Source organism: Furipterus horrens, unplaced genomic scaffold (genome assembly GCF_987537825.1).
Source record: "Furipterus horrens unplaced genomic scaffold, mFurHor1.1.pri manual_scaffold_9, whole genome shotgun sequence".
In the NCBI taxonomy this organism is placed as follows: domain Eukaryota; kingdom Metazoa; phylum Chordata; class Mammalia; order Chiroptera; family Furipteridae; genus Furipterus; species Furipterus horrens.
The window spans coordinates 32,867,789-32,890,077 of NW_028327179.1; the positions used below are offsets into that span (position 1 = coordinate 32,867,789).

General features: G+C 41.3%; 2 protein-coding genes across 3 annotated transcripts in view; one reads left to right on the forward strand and one right to left on the reverse strand.

The window, feature by feature from the left end:
- Positions 1-22,289, reverse strand: part of GATAD1 (GATA zinc finger domain containing 1) — a 484,957-nt gene that overhangs the window by 136,716 nt on the left and 325,952 nt on the right. The gene's annotated exons all lie outside the window — the stretch shown is intronic.
- On the forward strand, positions 12,823-15,238 carry LOC150001552 (nucleoporin NUP42-like). Its single transcript, XM_090287752.1, has 3 exons — positions 12,823-12,885; positions 13,938-14,022; positions 14,661-15,238. The coding sequence occupies exons 1-3, from the start codon at positions 12,823-12,825 to the stop codon at positions 15,236-15,238; spliced, it is 726 nt and encodes a 241-aa protein (XP_090143878.1).

Genomic DNA, 22,289 nt, shown 5'->3' on the forward strand with positions numbered 1-22,289 from the left:
TAATATTCCATTGTGTGTATATACCACCTTTTCTATATCCATTCATCTGTTGATGGAGTTTGGGTTGCTTCTACCTCTTGGCTAATGCTATAATGAACATGGGTGTGCAGATATCTTTTGGGGATCCTGCTTTGAATTTTCTTTCTTTTTTTTTTTTTTTAGATTTTATTTACTTTTAGAGAGAAGGGAAGGGAGGGAGAAAGAGAGGGAGGGAAACATTGATGTATGAGAGAAACAGCAATCGGTTGCCTTTTGCACAGCCCCAACTGGGGACCTGGCTCACAACCTAGGCGTGTGCCCTGACTGGGAATCGAACTGGTGACCTTTCGGTTCACAGACCAGTGCTTAGTCCACTGAGCCGCACCAACCAGGGCCTGCTTTGAATTCTTTTGCACGTATACTCAGCAGTGAGATTTATGGATTATAGATGTATCCTAGGAGTTTTTGAGTTTCACGAATTTGTATATCCACTACTATTCTCAGATATTGGGAAGCTTTTGGCCATTATTTTATCAATTAGGCTCTCTCTTCTTCCTCTGCCTCCTCCTCCTCCTCCTCCTCCTCACCCTTCTGTAGTACATATGTTGTTCGGCTTGATGGTGTCTCACAAATTCCTTAGTTGTCTTCATTTTTCTTCAGTCATTTTGCTTGTTCCTCTGCCTCAGGTACTTGGAAGTACTATATTTGAGTTCACTGAATCTTCTTCCTAGTCAGATTTGATATTGAGTCCTTCTAGTGAATTTTTTAGTTCAGTTATTGTTGTTTTCATTTCAGAATTTCTGTTTGGTTCTTCTTTATAGTTTCTGTCTCTTTATTGATATTCTTATTTTGGTCATGTATTGTTTTCCTAATTGTGTTTAGTTGTCTGTACTCTTTTTAATTCATTAACCATCCTTATGATGGCTATTTTGAATTCTTGGTCTGGCAACTCATATGTCTCTTGCTTTAGGGCCGGTTTCAGGAGATTTAAATGGGTCATCTTTGCTTGTTTGTACGTTTTGTTATCTTTTATTGAGATTACAGCATTTGAAAAATCAGCCATGTCTCCCAGACTTTGCAATCCCGTTTCATACAGGGATGACATTCTCTATTCAGCCCTGCTGGAGATTCTGGAGACCTCTCAAACCTATGCTGGGGATGAGTCCTGCCTGGGCGTGTGTGGACTATCCTAATGGAATAGGTTTTGCGATTTGTACCGTGGCGCCGCTGCTGTTACCGTGTGCCATGGTCCTGGAGACCCAGCTAGTGCCTGTCTGTGGTACTGCAGATTCTCGTGCACGTGGCTTGCTTTTGTTCACCGAGACCAAGCTCCCAACCTGGCTCCTGGTTCTTGGCAGTACTTAGTTAGATTCAGGCCAGATTGATACCCACCCCGCTGGGCAGCCTACCTAAAAGTCGGAATGTTGGATGTACATTCCTCCGCAGGGAGAAGACGGGGATTGGGTGTTTCCCACAGTCGCACCACACGGAGCCAGGGAGAGGGGCTCTGGAGAGAGAGAACCACGAGTTTTCCTGCCAGGCTGTGATGGGTTTGGTTTTGCGTTAGCCTGGAGTATAAGCACCTCTTAACTGGGTTCCAGATTCTTCACAGAGGCAGTTGGTCCATATATTGCTATTAAATCCAAGTGTCCATGGGGAAAGGAGGGTTGAGGGTTTCCTATTCTTTATTCTTGCACCTCGCTGATATCACCTCCAATAGCTCCAGTTTGAATGAGCTTTGGCTCTGCGTCAGACAATGACTTACCGCTTTACATCTATTACTACTTTAATCTTCACAACACTGACTTAGGTGCTATCATGATCCTCATTTTCTAAGTGAGGAAACCAAAATCTAGAACTAGATTATGGGTTTGGAGTTGTTTGTTTGTTTTTGCTTATCAGCGTTTTCTACAATACACATGCATTACCATTGTAACACATGTAGCTCCCATTTTTCCTTATACACATGTAATTTGTGGGATAAAGCATAATAGGATAGAGCGTAACCATTTTAGATGGCAAAGACTTAATTTGGGCAGAATTCTTGACTTAAGTGAAATTCATTCCCCTAGGAATCCAGATGAAGTACTCAAGAAAGATACAGAGCTCTTACCCCTCTGCCCCTAAGCTTCCGGCTCCTTCTCCCTCACTCAGCTAGGGAAGAGTGCAGAAACAAGAGCAGACGTTCTTCCCGCTGGCTCGTGGTAGCTGCTTCGCTCTGCTCCCTTCCAGGGCCATCCTTTCAGTTCTGCCTTTTCCACTTTTATTTCCAGCACGCACTTTAAAAAGGAAGAGTTGAAAGCCTTGCAAATATGAGGGAATCTTCCAAGAAGGATGCTTTAAAGAATGAAATGGGTATATGAGACATTTTACTTGCCCCAAATATTAGTTTATGTTGATAATTATTATTGAAGAAGAAACTGCAATAGTACTCATGAAAGGCTGATTAATATAACAAGATACCACTTGATGCCTATTAAATGGGCAAAAATTAAAATCCAACAATAACAGACATTGAAGTTATAATGTAGAGACTTGTGAGCTGTTGCTAGGAGTGTGGGTTGGTGTGAGCATGTAAGAGAGCCATCTGGCAACATCTAGCAACGTCAAAGATGCACACCCTTACAGCCTAGCAGCTCCGCTCCTCCGCAGAACCCTCGCTCTTCAAAGTGTGGTCGTGGGACCAGCAGCGGCAACGCCACCTGTGAGCTGAATACAAACGCAGACCCTCAGGCCCCGTTTCAGACCTACTGAATCATAGACTGCATTTTAACAAGATCCACCGGATGACTGTACATGAACACAGGGGTGCGCAAAAGGAGGATTACAGTTGGGAGTACGAGAAAGAGTTCATTCTTGTTTGTTTATTATTGTATTACTTACTATTAGTGTTAGCCTACTTTTGCCCATCCCTGTATATGAGAAACTGTTGCATTTGGAAGAAAGAGACCAGTATAAAACTACATAGTATTGTTTGTAATAGCATTTCCCACAGCCTCTCACTGGCTCTGATCGGGGCTGCGTACCCATCCTGGATCAGTCACGGAATACGCAAAGCCTCTTCTGATATCCTGACCAAACTGATTCAAAGAGCTACCTCCTTTTAACAGCTGTGTAGTATTCCATTGTACCAATGTATCATAATTTACCTAACCTCTCCTTTGCTGACGGTCATTCAGGTTTCCCCAGCGATTTACTAACACAACCGGTGCAGGATGCCCTTTTTTGGACCTTGCCCACCACATACACACACACAGTTCTTTCTTTACCAACCTCAACGAGCACATGACTGCTGAATTGTGCCTTTTGTGTTTTTAAGGAACTTTCCATCTCACCACCAACATGTCACATTGAATATCCCTGTGACTGCTTTGAGGAAGAGGAGTGGGGAGGGGACTGTGGAGGCTGCAATGTCTAGACTTTTTCTTCATTGTCTTCTGTTCACCCAATGCAGTCCACCTGTCACTAGAGAGGCTCTATGAAACTTCCCCTAAATTAGGGGGAAAGCTTCAGATGTCCATGGAGGCCCCACTTGCCTACTAATTTCTCTGGATCTCCTGGGGACGGGGGCACCTGTCCCCTCACCTCTTCTGCCTTGTAGCTTCCGCTTTCACCACAACAGTGCAGAACTGGTAAAAACCTTGCCGTTTCCAATTGCCCTTCTCTTGCTATTGTCTAAGGGCCACTATAACTCAGGCCACGAAGAAAGCTACTTCCACAGCCCACAACCTCTACCCTCAAAGAGGTGATGTTACCCCAGGCCAATGCCTGGCTCCTCAGTCCTTGTCTCAGTCCTCTGGCTTTGTGGTGGTCTTGCCTCTCCCACAATGCCCTTATCCTGCCAACCCATCACCCTGAAGCCATGAATCTGCACTTCAGACAAACTGCAGCATCTCTCAGAAGTATGTCCTAAGTCCTTTCTGCTTCTGGTGTCTGATTTTTTTTTTTTTTTTTTAGTCACTTTACAATTGTCTCTGGGCTAGCCTCAGTTTTGAAGTCCTAGAACTTAGCTCTAACATGGTCCAGATCTTGAGTTAATACCCAATAACCTTTCCCATCCTTGTTTTATTGCTGGTAAACAAGCTCTCTCTCCTTTGGCCTGGCAGAAATTTTATTTTTCTCTTTCGCCTTCACATGCTCAGTTGTGCCATAGTAAAACAACACCAATCCCATTTTTAACCCTTACAACAGAGGCCTTCCTCCTCCTCCTCCTCCTCTTCCTCCTCCTCCTGCCCCCCACGACCAGCACAGGGTGAAAAGAGACTGAAATATTCTCTCTCCAGCCCCTTTTGGATGGGATCCCCACCCTCTCCATCACCATTCTTAGTTCCACAGGGGTCCCCAGTGAAACTCCCAGCCCACTTTGGAATACAGTCTTCCCTCAGACCACAACATTTGCTGATCTTTTAGAAAAAAAAAACAACAAAACACAACATTCCTTTACTGGCACTTGATAAACTGAATGAACTTATAACTTCAGCATTGCTTCTAAAGGACTTTGTAAATGCTGTACTATTGGCATTAGTAAACGTAATTGTTTTAGAGACTCCGTTTTACCAGCAGCAGCCTCGAAACAGAAGCAAGAATGGCCTGCAAGTTATACTCATACACCCTAACCTTCTGATTATTTTGGTTCTCCAAAACCTAATTTTTTCCCTAGATGTGTGTACATTATTTATCCTTTATCCTGTGACAGTAGCACTTTATTTCAGCACAGCTCCCTAAATCCCATTTAAGCAAGCGATTTAGACGAAAGCAGTGCACAAGGAAACTTGAAGCAAAATTACTAAGTAATGTTTGAAGCAGAAGAGACACCAGCTGGCCTCCTTACCAAATTTAGAAGGTGGAACTGATATACAAGAGTCTGCTGATTGCATTGATTTGGGGGGTCAATTACATTTATGGCATTCAATGACAGGAATGACAGAAGCCAGGAAGACCCTGCTCTCGCTCATGCTGGTGAAAGCATCATGGTGGTTCATCACAGTTCAGTCATGGGATGTCTAATCCTCACCCATTCTTCTTCCTGCAATATTTCAAATAATGTGCCACAGGCGAAGTAAGTTAACTTAGTGGCTGGCTTTCTGGGCTCCCTGTTTCCTGCATAATTGGTGGACTAATTATGTTGCATTTGGGTATCAGAGAAGACCGTAGGACATTTATCTGCTCAGTGGACAGTGAGTTGATTTGGATTTGTTTCCCTGTCAAGAAAGCCGGTAGTTAATGGGCGTCCCGAAAGGGGCTGGGCACAGCCCAGCCCACGGTCTCCTTCTGCCATTTTCTCCTGCGTGTGAGGCACTGGGCTGGTGTCTGATGAGCGAACAAAGGCAGAAGGGGCTTGGTTCTGGTGTTGCCAAGCAACGAGTTTCAGGTAGAACTTAACGTGTCAAAGCTACAGTGTCTGTGAGTGGCAGTGGTTGGGAGACTTGCTGTAGGGCGACCCAGACGCCGCCTTGCTTTTGTACACTCCTATGAGTAGTTGTTTTTTTGGCCCTTGACTCAAATATAATTTTTACTCAACGTTGCTTCCAGGGAGAGGCTAGCAACCAGGGTCCGAGTCAGGGCTCCTAATTCTGGGGAAGTCGCGAACTTCTTTGGAAATATAGTAAAAGCGTACAGAGCCATTGCTCAGACGCACATGTTCCTAAAATTTGGGGTAAAATTGGGAGGATAGGATACCCAATGAAGACCTCTGGGCGCCGAGGGAACGGGGCGTGGAAGGGCACGTCGACTTGCTCCCCGGGCCTAAGCCCTTTCCGAAGGGTTCAGAATATTTCATTAAATCAGTTACGGATGGTGCGAAAAGCGCTGTCTTCGAAGAAAGGTAAGACACGAAAACACAATACAACACAAGACTTCAAAGGTAAGATGTATTTTTCTTTTCTTAGAATTGGAACTTCGTCCTGAAAGGTGTCGCAGGATGCTGGCTCCCCCCGACGCACTCTCCCGCCCTTTCAGCCTTGGGATAGTCGCATCGTGGCTTTCACACCTGTTGCCTCTTCTTGAGGACAGTCTGTGTGCATTACCACAATAGGTCTAATGAAATATCCCAAACCAAAAATGAGGGCTCGGGGTCGCGTAAATGTGAATGGACTTCCACTAACCACGGGATGTCATAGTTGACATTCTGTGGAGACTCTCTAAATGTAGTGATTAGAAAATAAGCGAAGAGTGGATAGGTTAATTGAGGGAAAATGTGTAATGAACTGTGTCAAAGAAACAGTTATTTAGCTACCTGCAGCAAGTGAATGCTTCTGGCACTAATAAGTGTGAAGGTCCAAAGCTGTCTTCAAAAGATGACTTGAATTTCTTCAGCTGTGTCATTCCCCAACGGATTTAAAGCTTTAGAATAAGAGAATGCCATTAATCCCTACTTGAGGGATCTGGTTCAGCTATCTGCTGCCTTTTCTCTTTGGTTTTAGTAAGTAGTTTTAGAGTTGGGAGATCAGTTTTCATAAGGAGTATATTTCCCATCACTCCACTTGTTATTACACTTAATGGAATATCTTCAATTCAGTGAGAAACAAGGTGAATTATCTTAGACCCCACTAGAAAATGATGAGTAGTTGAGACAGTTCAAGTGATAACTGGAGACAGAAAGGATAGTCTTGTTGGCTCATTTTGGTGGTTATGAAACATTAGTAATATGCTCGTAATAGAGAAACTCAAATGCATTATTCACATGTGAATTCCCTTTATAATCTCCCCCTGAAAGATCCATGGGTATGAGTTTTCCGAAAGGGAAGACTGAAATAGATTTCAGCATCTATTCAAGGACAGAAGGTGGAATCTAATTGTTTATGCTCAACAGACTTTTTCATACACTCCCCATCTTTCAGAGGTTATTACTATATCGGGCCCAGTGGGAAAGCCAAGACTGAGAAAGAGAGCTTTTGATCCTGAAGGAATTCATGATTTAGGATATATGCCTTCCATCCACTCCGCCATCAAGCAGTTATTCACTTAATAAGCCTATGTCAGCTGAACTTAGCAACACATCATTATTTTTCTAGAGCTAACAGTCCCCTCAATCTTGTTAAACAGAAATGCAGTTAGGCCATTATGCGATCTGTTGATATTACACTGAACTATGTAAGTCAGAATGAAGAGTTTTTGTGACTTTCCGTAAGTGGAAGTGCTGGATCTTTGCATAATGTCTGTATGGAATAAGCAAAATATAATGATGTTTTCAGAGGTTTAAAAGATGAATTGCCGGTAAAATTGTTTTGTTTTATTGTTTGTTCCAGGTCGTGCCAGACGTGGGCGCAATGCCACGAGCCAGAGATACTCCAGTAGTATCAAAGCATCCAGCTTGTCCCAATCTACAGGGTGCGCGGGCAGCCGAGAGCAAGGGAAGTCATCTTCCGGTTCTTCCGATTCCGGAGCTTCAACTGACGGGAACGGGGCATTTGGAGCACCTCAGAACCCATTTGCTTCTTCACCCAGCTCTTACGCACCGAAAGACGAAAACGAATTCCTGTAAGTGAAAGCCCTCAGAAAAGTTACCCATTCGCTTGCTTTTCGAAAAGAAGTAATACATTACCTAAAAATCGGAATGAGCAGAAAGTACCCGTGATCCTATCCCTCAGAGGTAACCACGTTTTGCGCGCATATATACACGTAATATAATGGGTGTAATACATATCGTACTAGATCTTATTTCGCTTAAAAATGCGTCATCTTTCCGTATCAGTACAGTGTCTTCTCAGAGCTCAGTGTGCTTTTTCCACTGTGTTGATAACGCTGTATTGTGAATAGCTTTGTAAGGTAGTCCTGCTTAATTAAATCTGTTGTAAGTTATGAGACCTTTAAAAAGGATGAGGTAATTTAAAGCAACTTGTGATCTTAGAGGTCACATATCATCTCCTATTTTTCTTTCTAAAACTTTTACTTCATTTGCCTCATTCAAATTGGTTTCATTTGGTTCCCTTCGTTATTGTAGAGTAAATTCCTTATCATTTCTCGAGAACATCTGTAGTAGAATTTGTGACTGGTACCAAAACGGTGCCTGGCTCTCTGTAACTTCCCTCGGCTCCTGGCTTCTAGGACAGAACATCAATATAGGTATTTGTTGGTCTTTTACTTCCATAAGTTAGAAGTCGGTCAGTAGTAAACATTTTGAGCCATGTACCATATACTACTGACGTTTCAAAAGAAGAAAAGAAACAAATGAACCCGTTCTTCCTATATTTGATGTTACAGAAACCCTAAATTGAGTATAGATTCTCTGTAGTATCTGTGATTTTATTAATCATAGCATTCTGGACGGCATAGGAGGGGATTTAGTTTAGAGCAGATACTATCCACAGCTTTGCCAACCAATGAACTGCATGGCTGTGGGTCTCTTCACCCGTTTGCAAAATGTGAGAATTAGACAAAATGTTCTCTAAAAATGTGATGTTTCTGTATTACGGAGTGCTTCCTGTCTTTCCCAGTTAAATACTCATTGATGTGGATGGTAATGAACAAAAACCATTAAAGTTGTGTTGTGTATTTTATTATATCTTAGTTCTTTAATCTATGTATGACACAGTTGTTCTCAATGAAATGAATTAGCGAATGGTTCCGTGTACTGCAAAAGCAAAATTATGAACTTCTTTAATATTGTATCTATCACATGAAATGTAGTTTATAGTTCTGTAACTTCTGCTTTAAAGGACACTTGAGAAAACATAACGAGAAACCTAAAATTATATATTTACTACAATTTAACATTTCAATCATTGAAAATGAGAAAAAGATAAATTTTAATAAGCAGATGAAAACTATTTTCTTTTTCTTTGTCAGGGACGAAATGGGAAAAGATGTGGCCATTTGGGAGTCCTCTGGTCAGTGGCCATTCTCCGTTTATTCACCAGGGGGAAACGTATCTAGCGTTTCAGGTAACTGAGAAATTGTACATTTTTAAACTACGTTTTACAACTCTCATTCTCTAAAAGCGAGACCCTGCCAGATAAAGAAATGAACCACGAACTTAGCTGTAGTTAGGAGAGGTTGGACATTCTTTAAAGTGCCTGAGCATTGCAGCAGAACTTCATGATTCGGAGATTGAGGTTGAAAGGTATAGTTCTTTTAAGATATGTGGTTCTCATGAGAAAATAGTAACATCAGGACCCACCACAGTTCTAATTCTGTAAGCCCAAGCAGAGGCTCTACTCTCTTGGCTCTCCATAGGTACCCCTTCAGAACCTCTTGGCTGCCTGCGGTGAATAGAAGAGTCATATCCTGCCTGCCACGAAGGCCTTAGCTGTCTGATTCTGCTTGCTCTTTCTTCCCTGTCTTTCCTTTTAAGGGTAGTTGTTTTTCATAAAGCATGTGAAGGCCTATCCTGGAGATAATGTTTGAAGGTCAGGAGCTTTAGCTGGGCTGCAGGGATAACACTTCTGTAGAATTACTCCTTCCCTTCCCATTTCCTTTTGTCTAGAGTTTCTAAAGCTCCTTCTGGGCTGCAACCTAAACTGCCACACTGCTAAGCCCACCTGGCTGGTCCTGAGTGAATAGCAGGCTCCTAGCGGATGACAGTCCTTGCACTCCCTCAGAACTCTGGCATCTGTACTCTGTCTCAGCTCTGCCTGCTCATTCTCTGCAAGCATTTGCATCACACCACTCCTCAGTTGCTTCGGTACTCATTCAACAGATCCTCACCGAATTTCTTTAGTGCCAGGCCCTATTGTAAGTGCTGGGGATATGTTGGTGAGCAAGATAGGCAAGATCCCTCCCTTATGAAGCTTATGTTCTTGAGGGAAGGAGACAATAAGTAAAACAAGGAAATAAGAGAACTCCAGCTGGTGATTTTTCTGTAAAGAAAATAAAGAAGTATTAGCCTTGTCAAATCAGTTCAGCATTGAACCTAATACCTGTCGAATGCCCTAAAGCAGTTCCTCCCAAGTGTGGGATGTAGATCCCTATGTCGGGTTGCCGGATAAAATATGGGGTGCCCAGTGAAGCTTCAATTTTAGGTAAACAAAGAATAATGTTTTAGCATATGAATAACCCATGTAACATTGGTGACATATTTATGCTACAAGTGTGTGTGTCTGAAATTCAAATTGAACTGGGCATCCTGTATTATTATTTGCTCAATTTGGCAACCCTGTTCCTGAGACCCTTGCAGGAGCTGTACGAGTTCAAAAATCTTTTCATAATAATCCTAATGCACGAGTTGCCATTTTCACTGTGTTGACATTTGCACAGTTGAAGCAAAAAAATCGATGAGTAAAGCCCCTTATATCTTAGTGTAAATCAAGCTAGAAACAATAAACCGTAGTCACAAAGTCTAACAGTAGTCAATGAAAAAGGTTAATGTCCTTTTGGCTTAAGATTATGTCCGAAATGAAATGGTAGAAGTTTTTAATTTTATGAGATCTTGACCTCTGAGTGCAAACCATTTTTACTATACTGTGTGACCAAATGGGAAGCACACACAGAGTTGTTTCTGCCACATACTCAAGCGTGATGGGTATTTGAAGGGAAAGTCCTGGTGTGCTCGTTTGACTTCGGAGCTGAACCAGCCACTTTTTTCCCCCACAGAACAGTGGCTAATGAAAGAATAAGTGGCAACTACGGTTATTTTGACTTAAGTATTTGGTGACGCTTTCTTTAAAAATAAATGAAGGGAGCCCGTTACTTCATAGAGAACAACTGACAATGATTAAATGCAAGCTTTCAAGTGAATATTAGATGATGGAGAAATCTTTTTCTCATGTGAGCTTGATAACTTCTCGATACATAAAGTCTCTTCTGATGAGATGGATAGTGACATTAACAAATATGAATATTTTGATATTGTAAAAGACCATTTGGCCGTGTTTGGGAGTTCTCGATAACTCAGTGAACCAGTATTTTCCAAATATTTAATCTGTAACGTTGCAAAATTATACATACCTAAAAAGTCCATTCGAAGTGCAAAATTATCCAGTGAATTGAATGTGATAGTACAAAAAGTTTGAGTCGACATTGGAGCTAAACTTTTAGAAACTACCACCTGTCAAGTTCTGGTGTGACGTCAAAGAAGAATATTCCAAACTATCTGAAAAGGCCGTTAACATCATTCTTTTCCAGCTACATATCTGTGCAAGAACAGGTTTTCGTCCTATACTACACCCAGGCGGTATATTGCAACAGACTCAATGCATCTGATTATTTCCTGAGGTTAAATCCTAGCAATGCTATTAAGATCAGAAGGTGTGAACATTTCTGTGGCAATTGATGCTTAATGACAATTTTCCTCCTGTAAGAGTTGTACATTTTTAGTCCCCTCAATGGCAGTTTAGGAGACTGTCCACTTCACCACATTTTTTCTTTTATTTTATTAAAAGATTTCTTGTATTTATTTTTTGGGGGGTGGGCGGATAGAAGAGGGAAACATCAATGTGTGAGAGAAATATCAATTGGCTGCCTCTCACACATGCCCCAACTGGGGACCAGGCCTGTAGTCCAGGCATGTTCCCCGATTGGGAATCGAACTGGCGACCTTTCACTCTGTGGGACAATGCCCGACAAGCTGAGCCACGCTGGTCAGAGCCACTTAACCAAATTCTTTTTCTTTTTTTTTTTTTTAATTATTTCTTTGTTTGTTTGTTTAGTTACTTTTGGAGAAAGAGAGGGAGAGAAACATCACTGTGTGGTTGCCTCTCACTCGCGCCCCCAACTGGGGACCTGACATGCAACCTAGTCATGTGCCCTGAGTGGGAATCCAACCAGCAACACTTGGTTCGCAGGCCAATGCTCAGTCCCACCGAGCTTCGCCAAATTCTTAAAGCCAATAAATAATATTCACTTTTAATTTTTGCTAGTCTGATGAGTAAAGGCTTTTATCTTGATTTTCAGTTGTATTTTTAAATTGCACTTTTTTACTTCATTTATTTATTGGCTATTTGAAAATTTTGTGAGTTGGCTGTTTGTTGTTTTTGCTCATATTAACTTATTCTTCTCAGTGATTTGTAAGAACTCTTAATATGTTAACATTAGTTCTTCTCCTGTCATGTCGCCATTCTGGTTTTCCCAGCTTATCATCTGCGTTTTAATTTTGCTTATTATAGTTTGACATAGAGAGTATTTTTCTACATAGAAATTTGAATGTATACGTAGTCAACTTTCTTTTTCTGTTAGTTCTTCCTCTCCATTTATATTTAGAAAAAGAATTTCCCCTTCAAAGATAATAACCAACTACATTTTATTCTAATTTTTTCCTTATGATTATGAAAATTTTCTAATATCAACATTAGTGCACTTTCTTGTCTCGCCCCTTTAGCTTTACTATTCTATCAAAAATATTGGCATTTATTTTAAAGATTCCAATTGATTTCTCACTTCAGGTTTCACTGACATTTCACCAGAGGAGCTGAGACTTGAATACCATAACTGCTTAGCCAGCAACAACTTACAACATTATGTAAGTTTGTTTCCTATTCATCTACCTCAATAACAGATTAGCTGTGAATTACTACCTTCTCCATATTTAGAGGCTTGCCTGTTTTGGTAAAGTGGGTGAGGTCTACAGTTTTTTCAAGACAAGGCTATTTTTATTTTCTAAATTACTTTATTTGAAATTGATTGGTTATCTAAAATGGTGATAATATATTTTGACTGTACTAACTAGGAATGATTATCCAACAATCAGTCCCAGAAATCAAACCCTTTCATCAGTTGGCAAACATTTATAGAGCATCTCTTAGGTGCAGATACTGTGGTGAATATTAGAAAAATAAAGTTAAATAAAGCAGTCGATTATATAGATTAACATTCTCACATGTCAAATATCAAAAATTAAAAAGCTCAGCTTGAGGAAGTTTGTGCTAAAGGAAATGACAAACTCTTTTGTTGTTGTCTACAGTCATGATCATGCGTTTTAACTGGCACACACGCTCTTCTCCCACCCAAATACAACTAACTGTGTGCCGCCAGGTACTTGTGCTTCTGAACCGGGTGATTCAAGGAGCTGGAGAACAGGCAGAGGGGACTAGAGCTGGAATATCTTTGGCAAACAGGGGCGGGTCAATGCGAACTTTACAAGTGATGGGCCGTAAAAATGTTTCATAAACTTTCTGTAATTTTGGCAAAGATGTGAAGTTGTTTGAGAGATGAAAATAAACACTCGATATTGACTCATCATTTTTCTGTCTTCTCTCTCCAGCTAAATTCCATCCAACAGTTAATAAATCAGTGGAGGAATAGGGTAAATGAACTGAAAAGTCTAAGCACAGCACCTAAAACAGGTTTGGTGAGTACCTGAAAGTTTGCTGAAGGGAAGTGTCTCTCTTATGTATTGCTTTTTTTGCAAGAATTTTACTTTCAAGTTGGAAAGCAAACTTAAAATTTTCTGTCAAGCCCTGGCTGGTATGGATGTTTCTCTCCCTCTCTTTCTCCCTCCGTTCCTCTCTCTCTATTTATTTAAAAATAAATAAAATCTTTAAGAAAAAATGTATATCGGCCTATAGATACTGAAATGTATTATTAAAAATTATTTTTCTCATTTTAATATGTATTCATTGAAATTTAGAAAACAAAAATTTTTAAAGATTTTATTTACTTTTTAGAGAGAGGAGAAGGGAGAGAAACATCAGTGTGCAAGAGAGAGATTGGTCAGTTGCCTCTTACATGCCCCCTACCTGGGTATCTGGCCCACAATCGAGGCACGTGCCCTGACCAGGAATCGAACCGGCAACCATTTGGTTTTCAGGCTGGCACTCAATCCACTGAGCCACACTAGCCAGGGCTAGGAAAAATTTAAAAGCATAACTAAAATTAAAACCATAATTCATCAGCAATTGACTCTTAATCTTTGAGGTTGGTGTACTTTTTTCTGTCTGTATTCATATTGTGGGCATTTTTCTATGTTAAACATTTCACGTTTTTAAGCACATATTTTAAATTTTAAATTTGGCTCTAAAGTACATATATAGAAAGGTACTTGAGAATTATTCATCAAGTACTTTATTATTTGCCCTTTCTTATAGCTCTCTGATATAAAGAATGGAATAAATCAAGCAACCTCTACGTTTGGATTTGGGAGTAGGCAAACAGCAGCATTTGGGCCACCAGGTAAGTGATAAAGTAATGCAGGAGTTCACTGATTTTGAAAAATAGGATTTTATAGGTTTCAAGTTGTAAAACCTGAAGGTATGTTAAGCACCATTTTAAGTCAGCCTTGCAAATTCTACAGCCTTCCATAATGGAGCTTGAGAGAATTTGATTCATCAAGCCTTAGTGAAAGGGGGGCCAGAATGGGCTGGGCTGTTCTCTGAAAGGCCCTATGGCTCAAGCTTTAGAAGTATATTTTAGGAGTGGCTTTTCAAGACTTTTATAGCTGTGGTAGCAGCACCTTTGAGGACTTTCTTGTCACTGTATAACAGCATAGTGTCCTCCGCAAGTGACAGCTCCAGTGAGATGGGGGGCGGGGCATGGACAAGCCAGAAGTGTAAGAGCACTCGCTAATCCCTGAGGCTTTTCAAAGCCGCCTCATTGAGTGAAGGTAAATCACGGGGCAAGTGAGGTCGGTGTAGCAGGAAGACAGTGGGTTTGTTCTAGCTTCTCGTTTTTACTTTTCTCCCTTGTAATCTCTTTCCAACATCCAAACATGGCGGGAATAAGGGGAAAATGAGGGGGGAAAAAGTGGGGATTAACATGGCCACATTTCTGACTGTAATAGTTTTTTTTTTCTTTTTCTGGTTTATTTGTAGGTTTTCCAGTGAATAACAGCATGAGTGATAATGCTCAAAATTTTAGTTTTAAAACAAGCTCTGGATTTGCCAGTGCCCCTTCTGAAAGCCCTTCTGTGTTCGGGAACACGCCCGCATTTGGAGCTGTTCCCTTTCCCGGTCCTGCCGTCACTACTTCTACTCCGGTGCCTGGATTTGGGAAACCTGAAATCACATCTGCTGCTTCGTTATCGTTCAAAACCCCAGCAGCTGCAGGTTTTGGCTCGCCTGGGTTTCCAGGATTCCCAGCTCCCATGGCAGCAGGCCCTGCTGGAGCTGCGGGGGCCCCAGCCTTCACAAACAGCAGGTCGGTGGCTGGCTTTGGAAATCCAGGCTCACAATCTCACACTACTGTTTCCAAGTCATTCAGTGACAGTTTTGCAAATAGCAGCACATCTACCTCTCTTCCTGTCTCAAGTAGTAGCATGACAACAGTTAACGAATTATTCACGCCCAAGCATCAACTAACGGCAGAAGAACTAGAGCAGTTTCAGTCCAAGAAATTTACTCTGGGGAAAATTCCACTGAAGCCACCACCTATGGAATTTCTGAATATCTGAAAGAACAATTTTAAATAAAGAATGACTTATGAAATTATTTTGAGTGGTTCATATAAAAGAGCAGATACATACACGTGTGTATCATATATACATATTTATTTATAAGGAATAGAGCTTTCAATAAACTGAGGAGTTTGAAATCCATCATTTTTTCTTGAGCTTGACTATTTTTTTTTTCCTGTGGCCTAAAGTTTAATAATTATTTTTAACACACCTACTCCCTGGCGCAGGGGGAGGGACAAGAAGCAGGGGTGCCAAAAACATTTACTTTATCCTTACACAAATGCACCCCACCACACAGCGGCACAGAGGCTTCCCAGCCCGTGGCCGGCGGGCGGGCGCCTCGTTTGGGTGCCTCCACCCGCAGTCCTGGCGGGCGCTCCAGGCACCCACGGCCCAGCCTGCCTCCGTCTGCGGCCGCGTTTCTTATTCTTTCTCTTTGGCAGAAACCAAAACAGTCGTAGCAGCTACAGGACACTGGAGAGAGATGCAGAGGGCACGGGGTGTCGGAGGGCCCCCCGCAGGGAGCTTATCCAGGCTGGGGGCGGCGGAGTGGGGGGCGCTTGCCCTGGCTGGACACAAAGCTTTTCTCGCCGCAGGGCTCCTCCCACCCACATGCGGCGTGCTGGCGCCTGAGCCCAGGGTCTGGCCCCGAGTGCCCACTCCGTGCACTGGGCTTCTCTGCGTTCCGTCTCGGGGCACAGGTAAGGGGCGGGTCATTCCCAGGGAGGCTACAGGCCCGGGCATCAAAGAGCCAAAATGCCCAAAGTGAGGGTGTCCAGGGAGAGAAGAAGACCCCACAGTGGGGCGTGGGGGCTCCGTCCACCGAGCTGGGCTGAGAGCTTTGGCCCCCTCTGTACACCTCTGTGCTCTGTCGGAAACCCCTCTTTATAGAGGAGGAAACGGGCCCAGAGGAGGAGTTGCCAGCCGGGTGAGGCCAGACTTGAACCCAGGTCTCAGAGGGTCCTGGGCTGCGCCCAACCTGATGCTTCACGCAGCAGAGTGAGGCCCCGGGGGATGCCAGTGCTGGGCAGACCCAGGACACCGCTCCCAGGCTGGGCAGCAGGGACCTAGAATAGCTGGGGGACAGTGGGAGCCCCCCCTACAGAGCCTCATCCTTGTAGCAGCTACAGACACCCAGTTTTCAAGGCCAGCTCAAGTGTCACCTCCTCCTTGAAGCCCTCTGCAGTCACTCTGCAGTCACCCTACCCCCAGGAATCCAAACAAGGGCATCTGAGGACAAGCACCAGCCCCAAACACGGGGACAGCGAACGCCACAGCTGCTCCAGTTCCTACTGGTCCAGCTGGGAACTCCTGGGCGGGGGGGGGGGGGGGCGGGGGGGCGAGCGGAAGCAGTGGAGAGAAGCCTTCCAGCAGGCGACCCGACCCGGGTCACCCTCTGAGACAGAGGCAGGGCTACCGCCTGCCGCCCTTGGCTCTCCACTCCTTGGCCAATGGCCATCCATGCTCCATCCTCCCTCACCGACCACAGCGACCACAGCGTCCCAGGGGCAAAAGGGAAAATGCACAGTAGGAGGGGCTGGGGCAGGAGGGAGGGCCCCTCCGTGTGCTGGCAGCCACCCTGTCTTGCTCAGGGCACCGCTGGGCAGCCAGGACAGGGGCGGCTGCTGCCCCCGTGCCAGGGCACTTGGAGCCCGTGAGACTGGAGGAGAAAGCCTTGCTCTTCCTATTTCCTGCGGGAGGAGCAGCGCTGGATACAAATGAAGACACAGTTACAGACCAGACTGGGATGGTGTCTGGGAGGGACCCAGGGGACCAGCACACCTTCCAGGCCTCCTAAGGCCCACTGCTGGCTCTGCGTAGCTCACAGGCTGAGAGGTTTTCACATATTTAAATGTGAAATGAGAACGAGGGTCCGACTATGAAACTCCAACGGATCAGTCGTACAGAGATCCATTCAGAGTTCTAGATAGAACAATGGATATGATGACGCAAAGCGAGAAATGCTGATTGAAACGGTTTTAGATTCCACACTGTATCTAGCTTCTAAGAAACTACCTCTTATTGAATTTTGTAAAAAACAAACTTATTCACAGATATAATCCCCATATATACTATCAAAACATTCCAGGTGTATAGTTCAGTGGCTTTCAGTACATCCACAGACATGTGAAACCACATCCACAGTCAGTTTTATCACATTTTAATCACCACAAATAGAAATCTTGTACTCTTCAGCTATCATTTTTCTCTTCTCCCATACAGTCCAGCAACCACTTATTAGTGTCTATAAATTTGCCTACTGTGACATTTCACACAAATGGAACCATGCAATATGTGACCTTTTGTATCTGGCGTTTTAAACTTATTACACTGTTTCTAAAATTCATTTATGTTGTATCATGTGTCAGTACTTCATTTCCTTTTATGGTCAAATAATATCCCATTGTGTGGACATACCACATTTTGTTTATCCATTCCCACATTTAATGGGTATCTGGGTTGTTCCTCACTTTCAGTAATGAATAATGCTGCTACAAACATTCATGTATAAGTTTTGTGTGGACAAGTCTTTTCATTTCTCTTGTGTATATCCCTAGAAGTGGAATTGCTAGATCATGTGTTAGCTCTTAGTATAATTATTTTAGGAACTGCCAGACTGCTTTCCAAAAGTGGCTGCCTCATTTCAGATTCCCACAGTTTCTGAGGGTTCCAATATCTTTACAGGCTCACTGACACTTGGTAAGAGTCTTTTGGGATTATAGCTATCCAAATGGATATGAACTAGTATCTTGTAATTTTGAATTCATTTCCCTGATGACTAATGACGTCAATATTTTTTTCAGGTGTTTTCTGGCCATTTCTATATCTTATTTGGAGACAGGTCCTTTTGGGTATTTTGTTCATTTTTAATTTTTGTTAGTTTTTATGATTTAGTTGTAAGAGTTATATAGTGTAGACACAAGTCCCTTATCAGATAGATGATCTGCAAAATTTTTCTCCCATTTTGGGGGTTGTCTTTTCACTTTATTGCTAGTGTCCTTTGAAGCAAAAAAAAAAAGAGGTTTTAATTTTGGTGAAATTTGATTTTTTGTTTTTCTTGTGTTGCTAAGCCTTTGCTATCATATATAAAAATCTATACAAACCCAAAGATACGCAGCATTATCCCTATTTTTTTCTCTAAGAATATTATGCTGTTTATTTTACATTAGGTCTTTGATTCATTTTGAGTTAATTTTTATATGATATGAGGTAGGGTCCAATTTCATTCCTTTGCATGTGGCTGTTCACTTGTCTCGGCACTATTTGTTGAAAAGGCCCTTCTTTCTTTTACCGACTGATCTTGGCATTCTTGTTAAATATCAGTTGATCATAAACACATGGGTTTATTTCTGAACTCTCAATTCTATTCCATTGATCTATATATCTACCTTATAGTAGTACCACAGTCTTTACGTCTGTTGCTTTGCAGTAAGTTTTGAACTCAGAGAGTGTGAGTCTTCCAACTCCGTTTTGCTTTTTCAAGATTGTTTTGGCTATTTTGGATCCTTTATAATTTCATATGAATATTAGAATCAGTTTGTTGATTTTTTTTACAAAGAAACCATCTGTGATTCTTATAGGAATTGAGTTGAATTTGGAGAGTATTGTCATCTTAAAATTCTAAGTTTTCCAAATCTGTCCTCTTTCCAAACATTATTTTTATTGAATTTTAAAATAGAATTTTCCTTTTCCTCCAAATGTTATAGGAAAAGAACTAAATTGGAAGTATTAACAACATTGAATCAGTGATCTGGACAATTCAAAAATAACGTAAAGGGAAAGAGCAACAAGGCAAGCGAATGAATAGAGTTTTAGAAAGGAAAACAGGCTTCTATGCCTCTGTTCTCACCCATAAGAGATTTCTCCCTCTATACATTTTAAAAATCTGCATGTTAATGAGGAACAGAGGTTACTCCAACATTTCATTTATCAAAATTAGAAATATAAGAATGGAGTTCCCCAGAGTTTAGGTCCTAACTCTTCATTGATTGGGATAAAATATGAATTACAAGATCCCTTTTCAAAAGAGTATAGTAGAGGAAATTTTGCTAAAAAAAAAAACTTTCAGGAAAAAGATTCCAGAGGAATAAAGAAGAGATAAGAAAGCAACTTGAAAGAGATGAAAAGAAACAAAAGGGTACTATGTTTTATCCTTTCATAGTTTGTAGATTTTAGACCATAAGCTAGAGAGAGAAATAATTCTTAAAAGCTAGCTTGACATTAAAGTAAGGCAAAATAAAGAATAGAGACTAACCTACATAAAATTATTTAAGGTATAGTAGGAGCTCTCCTGAAAACAGTTCACTTATAATGTCTGCAATGTTTTTTAATAGGAAAAACAAGCACTATTCATTTCATAATTACTTAGAGGCAAATATAATGCTCATACCCCTTGGGAAGCATGAATATTGAATAAAATTCATACAAGTTTTAATGAAGTAATATCTTTTGATGATTGCAGAGAGATGAAAGATAAGCTCTGCAGTGGAAGGGGGTTCCTGGGCTGAAAGATGAACAGAGGGATCACAGCAGAGTATGAGGTCAGAGGAGTAAACTGGTGAAACACAAACCTCTAGGGCATATCCTACAGAAAACCCTCAGGTTCCTCAAGATACCAAGCGCCATCAAGAAAGAAGTGAACAGCTTCTTTCTGTTTTAATCTCTTATACTTGATTGCAATGTTTGAAAATAACAGAAGAAATGTAAATGGAGATAGTATATGAAGGGTCTCCCTATATACCTTCTCATCTCTTCTCTTACTCACAGAACACACACCGTGTGGCCTCTTGTCATGGAACACATGCAACTACCTTAAGAAAAGGCTGTAAAGTAAACAGGACCTAGGGAAGGAACAAGGGTTTTAAGTTCCTTATTGCCAATAATTTTATATCCGGATCCTTACTAAAGTCCAGCAACAGATGATACATTTTATCACTGGCTTTCAGGAGGAATACTGCTGAGAAAGGAGCTTAACATATGCTCTTTGCCTCGTAATATGTGAGGGACTCGCTTGCTGAAATACAGGAAGTATGCTTTAAAGCAATGTTTCCCAACCTTTATTGTCTTTACCTTTATATAAGTTTTTCCCTTACTACGTCCCATTAGACTTAAACATCACACATATGCTATGTATTTGTTGATGTACTGTATGCTTATCTGTGATTTAAATACAAAAAGAGAGATTTTCTCTCCCCCAAGAACCAATCAATTTTTGCCCCACTGAGGGAGATATTTCTTCCACTGAAAATGCTTGTTTCAAAGATTTATCATTGGCTGTTATTGCACAATGCGGCTTACATTCCCTTTATCCTAATTTGTGCAACTAGAATAGACTGTTAAAATTTGTTTTTATCCTTAAGAAAAAGGCTTAGCACCATATTTTTGAAACTACTGTGGAGAAATCGTTCAGATTAAGCGATTAAACACAAGGAGTCAACTGGAGTTTTTCTGGCATGAAGTCAACTGCCAGTATGCTTTCACATCCTTCCCACTACTGCAATTTGAAAGAAAATGTGTGATGCCTTAGAAATAACTTACATAGAATTACTAAGTCATTTGTGTTGCAAATATTTCATACTCTTCATATATCTTGTTTAGAATAAAGAGTTGAAATTTCATAGAATCATAGTAAACCAAAAAGACTACCTCAAGGATAGAATCACATCACATTTGTATTTTAATCAAATTTACTTAATTGTTCTTCATTGTTATATTTACTTTCCTACATATTTTGAAAATAATTTTAAGACTATATTTTATACAACTTCTCGTGTTGTATTTGAATGCACACACACAAAACACAGACACACAGAAACGTTTCCTTCTCTCTCAGTAAATCATTTTATTCTTCTTACAACCAATCAGAACAGCAAGAAGAAAAGAATCCAAAAGAATGAGGATAGTGTAAGAAGCCTCAGCATACTAACATTCACATCATGGGGGTGCCAAAAGGAGAAGAGAGAGAGAAAGAAATTGGAAACGCATTTGAAAAAGTAATGCAGAAATTTTCCCTAACTTGGTGAAGGAAATAAACATAGAAGTCCAGGAAGTGCAGAGTCCCAAATAAGATGAACCCAAAGGGGTCCATGCCAAGACATATCATAATCAAAATGCCAAGGTTTAAATACAAAGAGAGAATCTCCCAAGCAGTAAGAGAAGAGAGTTACTTACAAAGGTGCTCCCATAAGGCAGTCAGCTGATTTCCCAGAAGGAACTTTACAGGCTAGAAGAGACTGGCAAGAAGTATTCAAAGTGATGAAAAGCAAGGACATACAACCAAGATTACTCTATCCAGGAAAGCCATAATTTAGAATCAAAGAACAGATAAGTAGCTTCCCAGACAAGAGAAAGCTAAAGTAATTTATCACCCTCACACCAGTATTACATGAAATGTTAAAGGTTCTTCATGAGAAGAAGGAGAAGGAGAAGGAGAAGGAGAAGGAGAAGGAGAAGGGGAAGGGGAAGGGGAAGGGGAAGGGGAAGAAGAAGGAAAAATATGAACAATAAAATGGCAATAAAGACATATTCATTAACAATTGAATCTGAAAAACAAAATAAACAAATAGAACAGGAACAGAATTATAGATACAAAATATATGCAAGACCCGTAGACACGGACAAAAAGTGTGGGGATTGCCTGAGGGAATGGAGGAGGGCGCTGAGTAGAAGGGGAAAAAAGGGAAAACATTGAGACAACCGTAATAGCATAAACAATAAAATGTAATTTAAAAAAAAAGAAAAGAATAGCCCTTGCTTTCAGTACAATATATAAACTATGCCCTTTACCGTGTATAATAACAAGTTGTTACCCACAGCTTTTCTTTGAAAGGGAAGAAGTAGGAAGCCAGCAATTTCTGTTCAACACTGCTCGCCCTATTCATTTAGAATGTGTCTCTCACTGGCTTCAGGGTCAAAGTACACAGCTTTATGCCTTCATGGTGTATTTCTTCATGTTTTTTGAAAATACTAGAAATAAACTGGATAGGAACCATCAATACGAATAAAACTGTACAAAATCCATATCTAAAACTTGAAAGAGAAAACACCT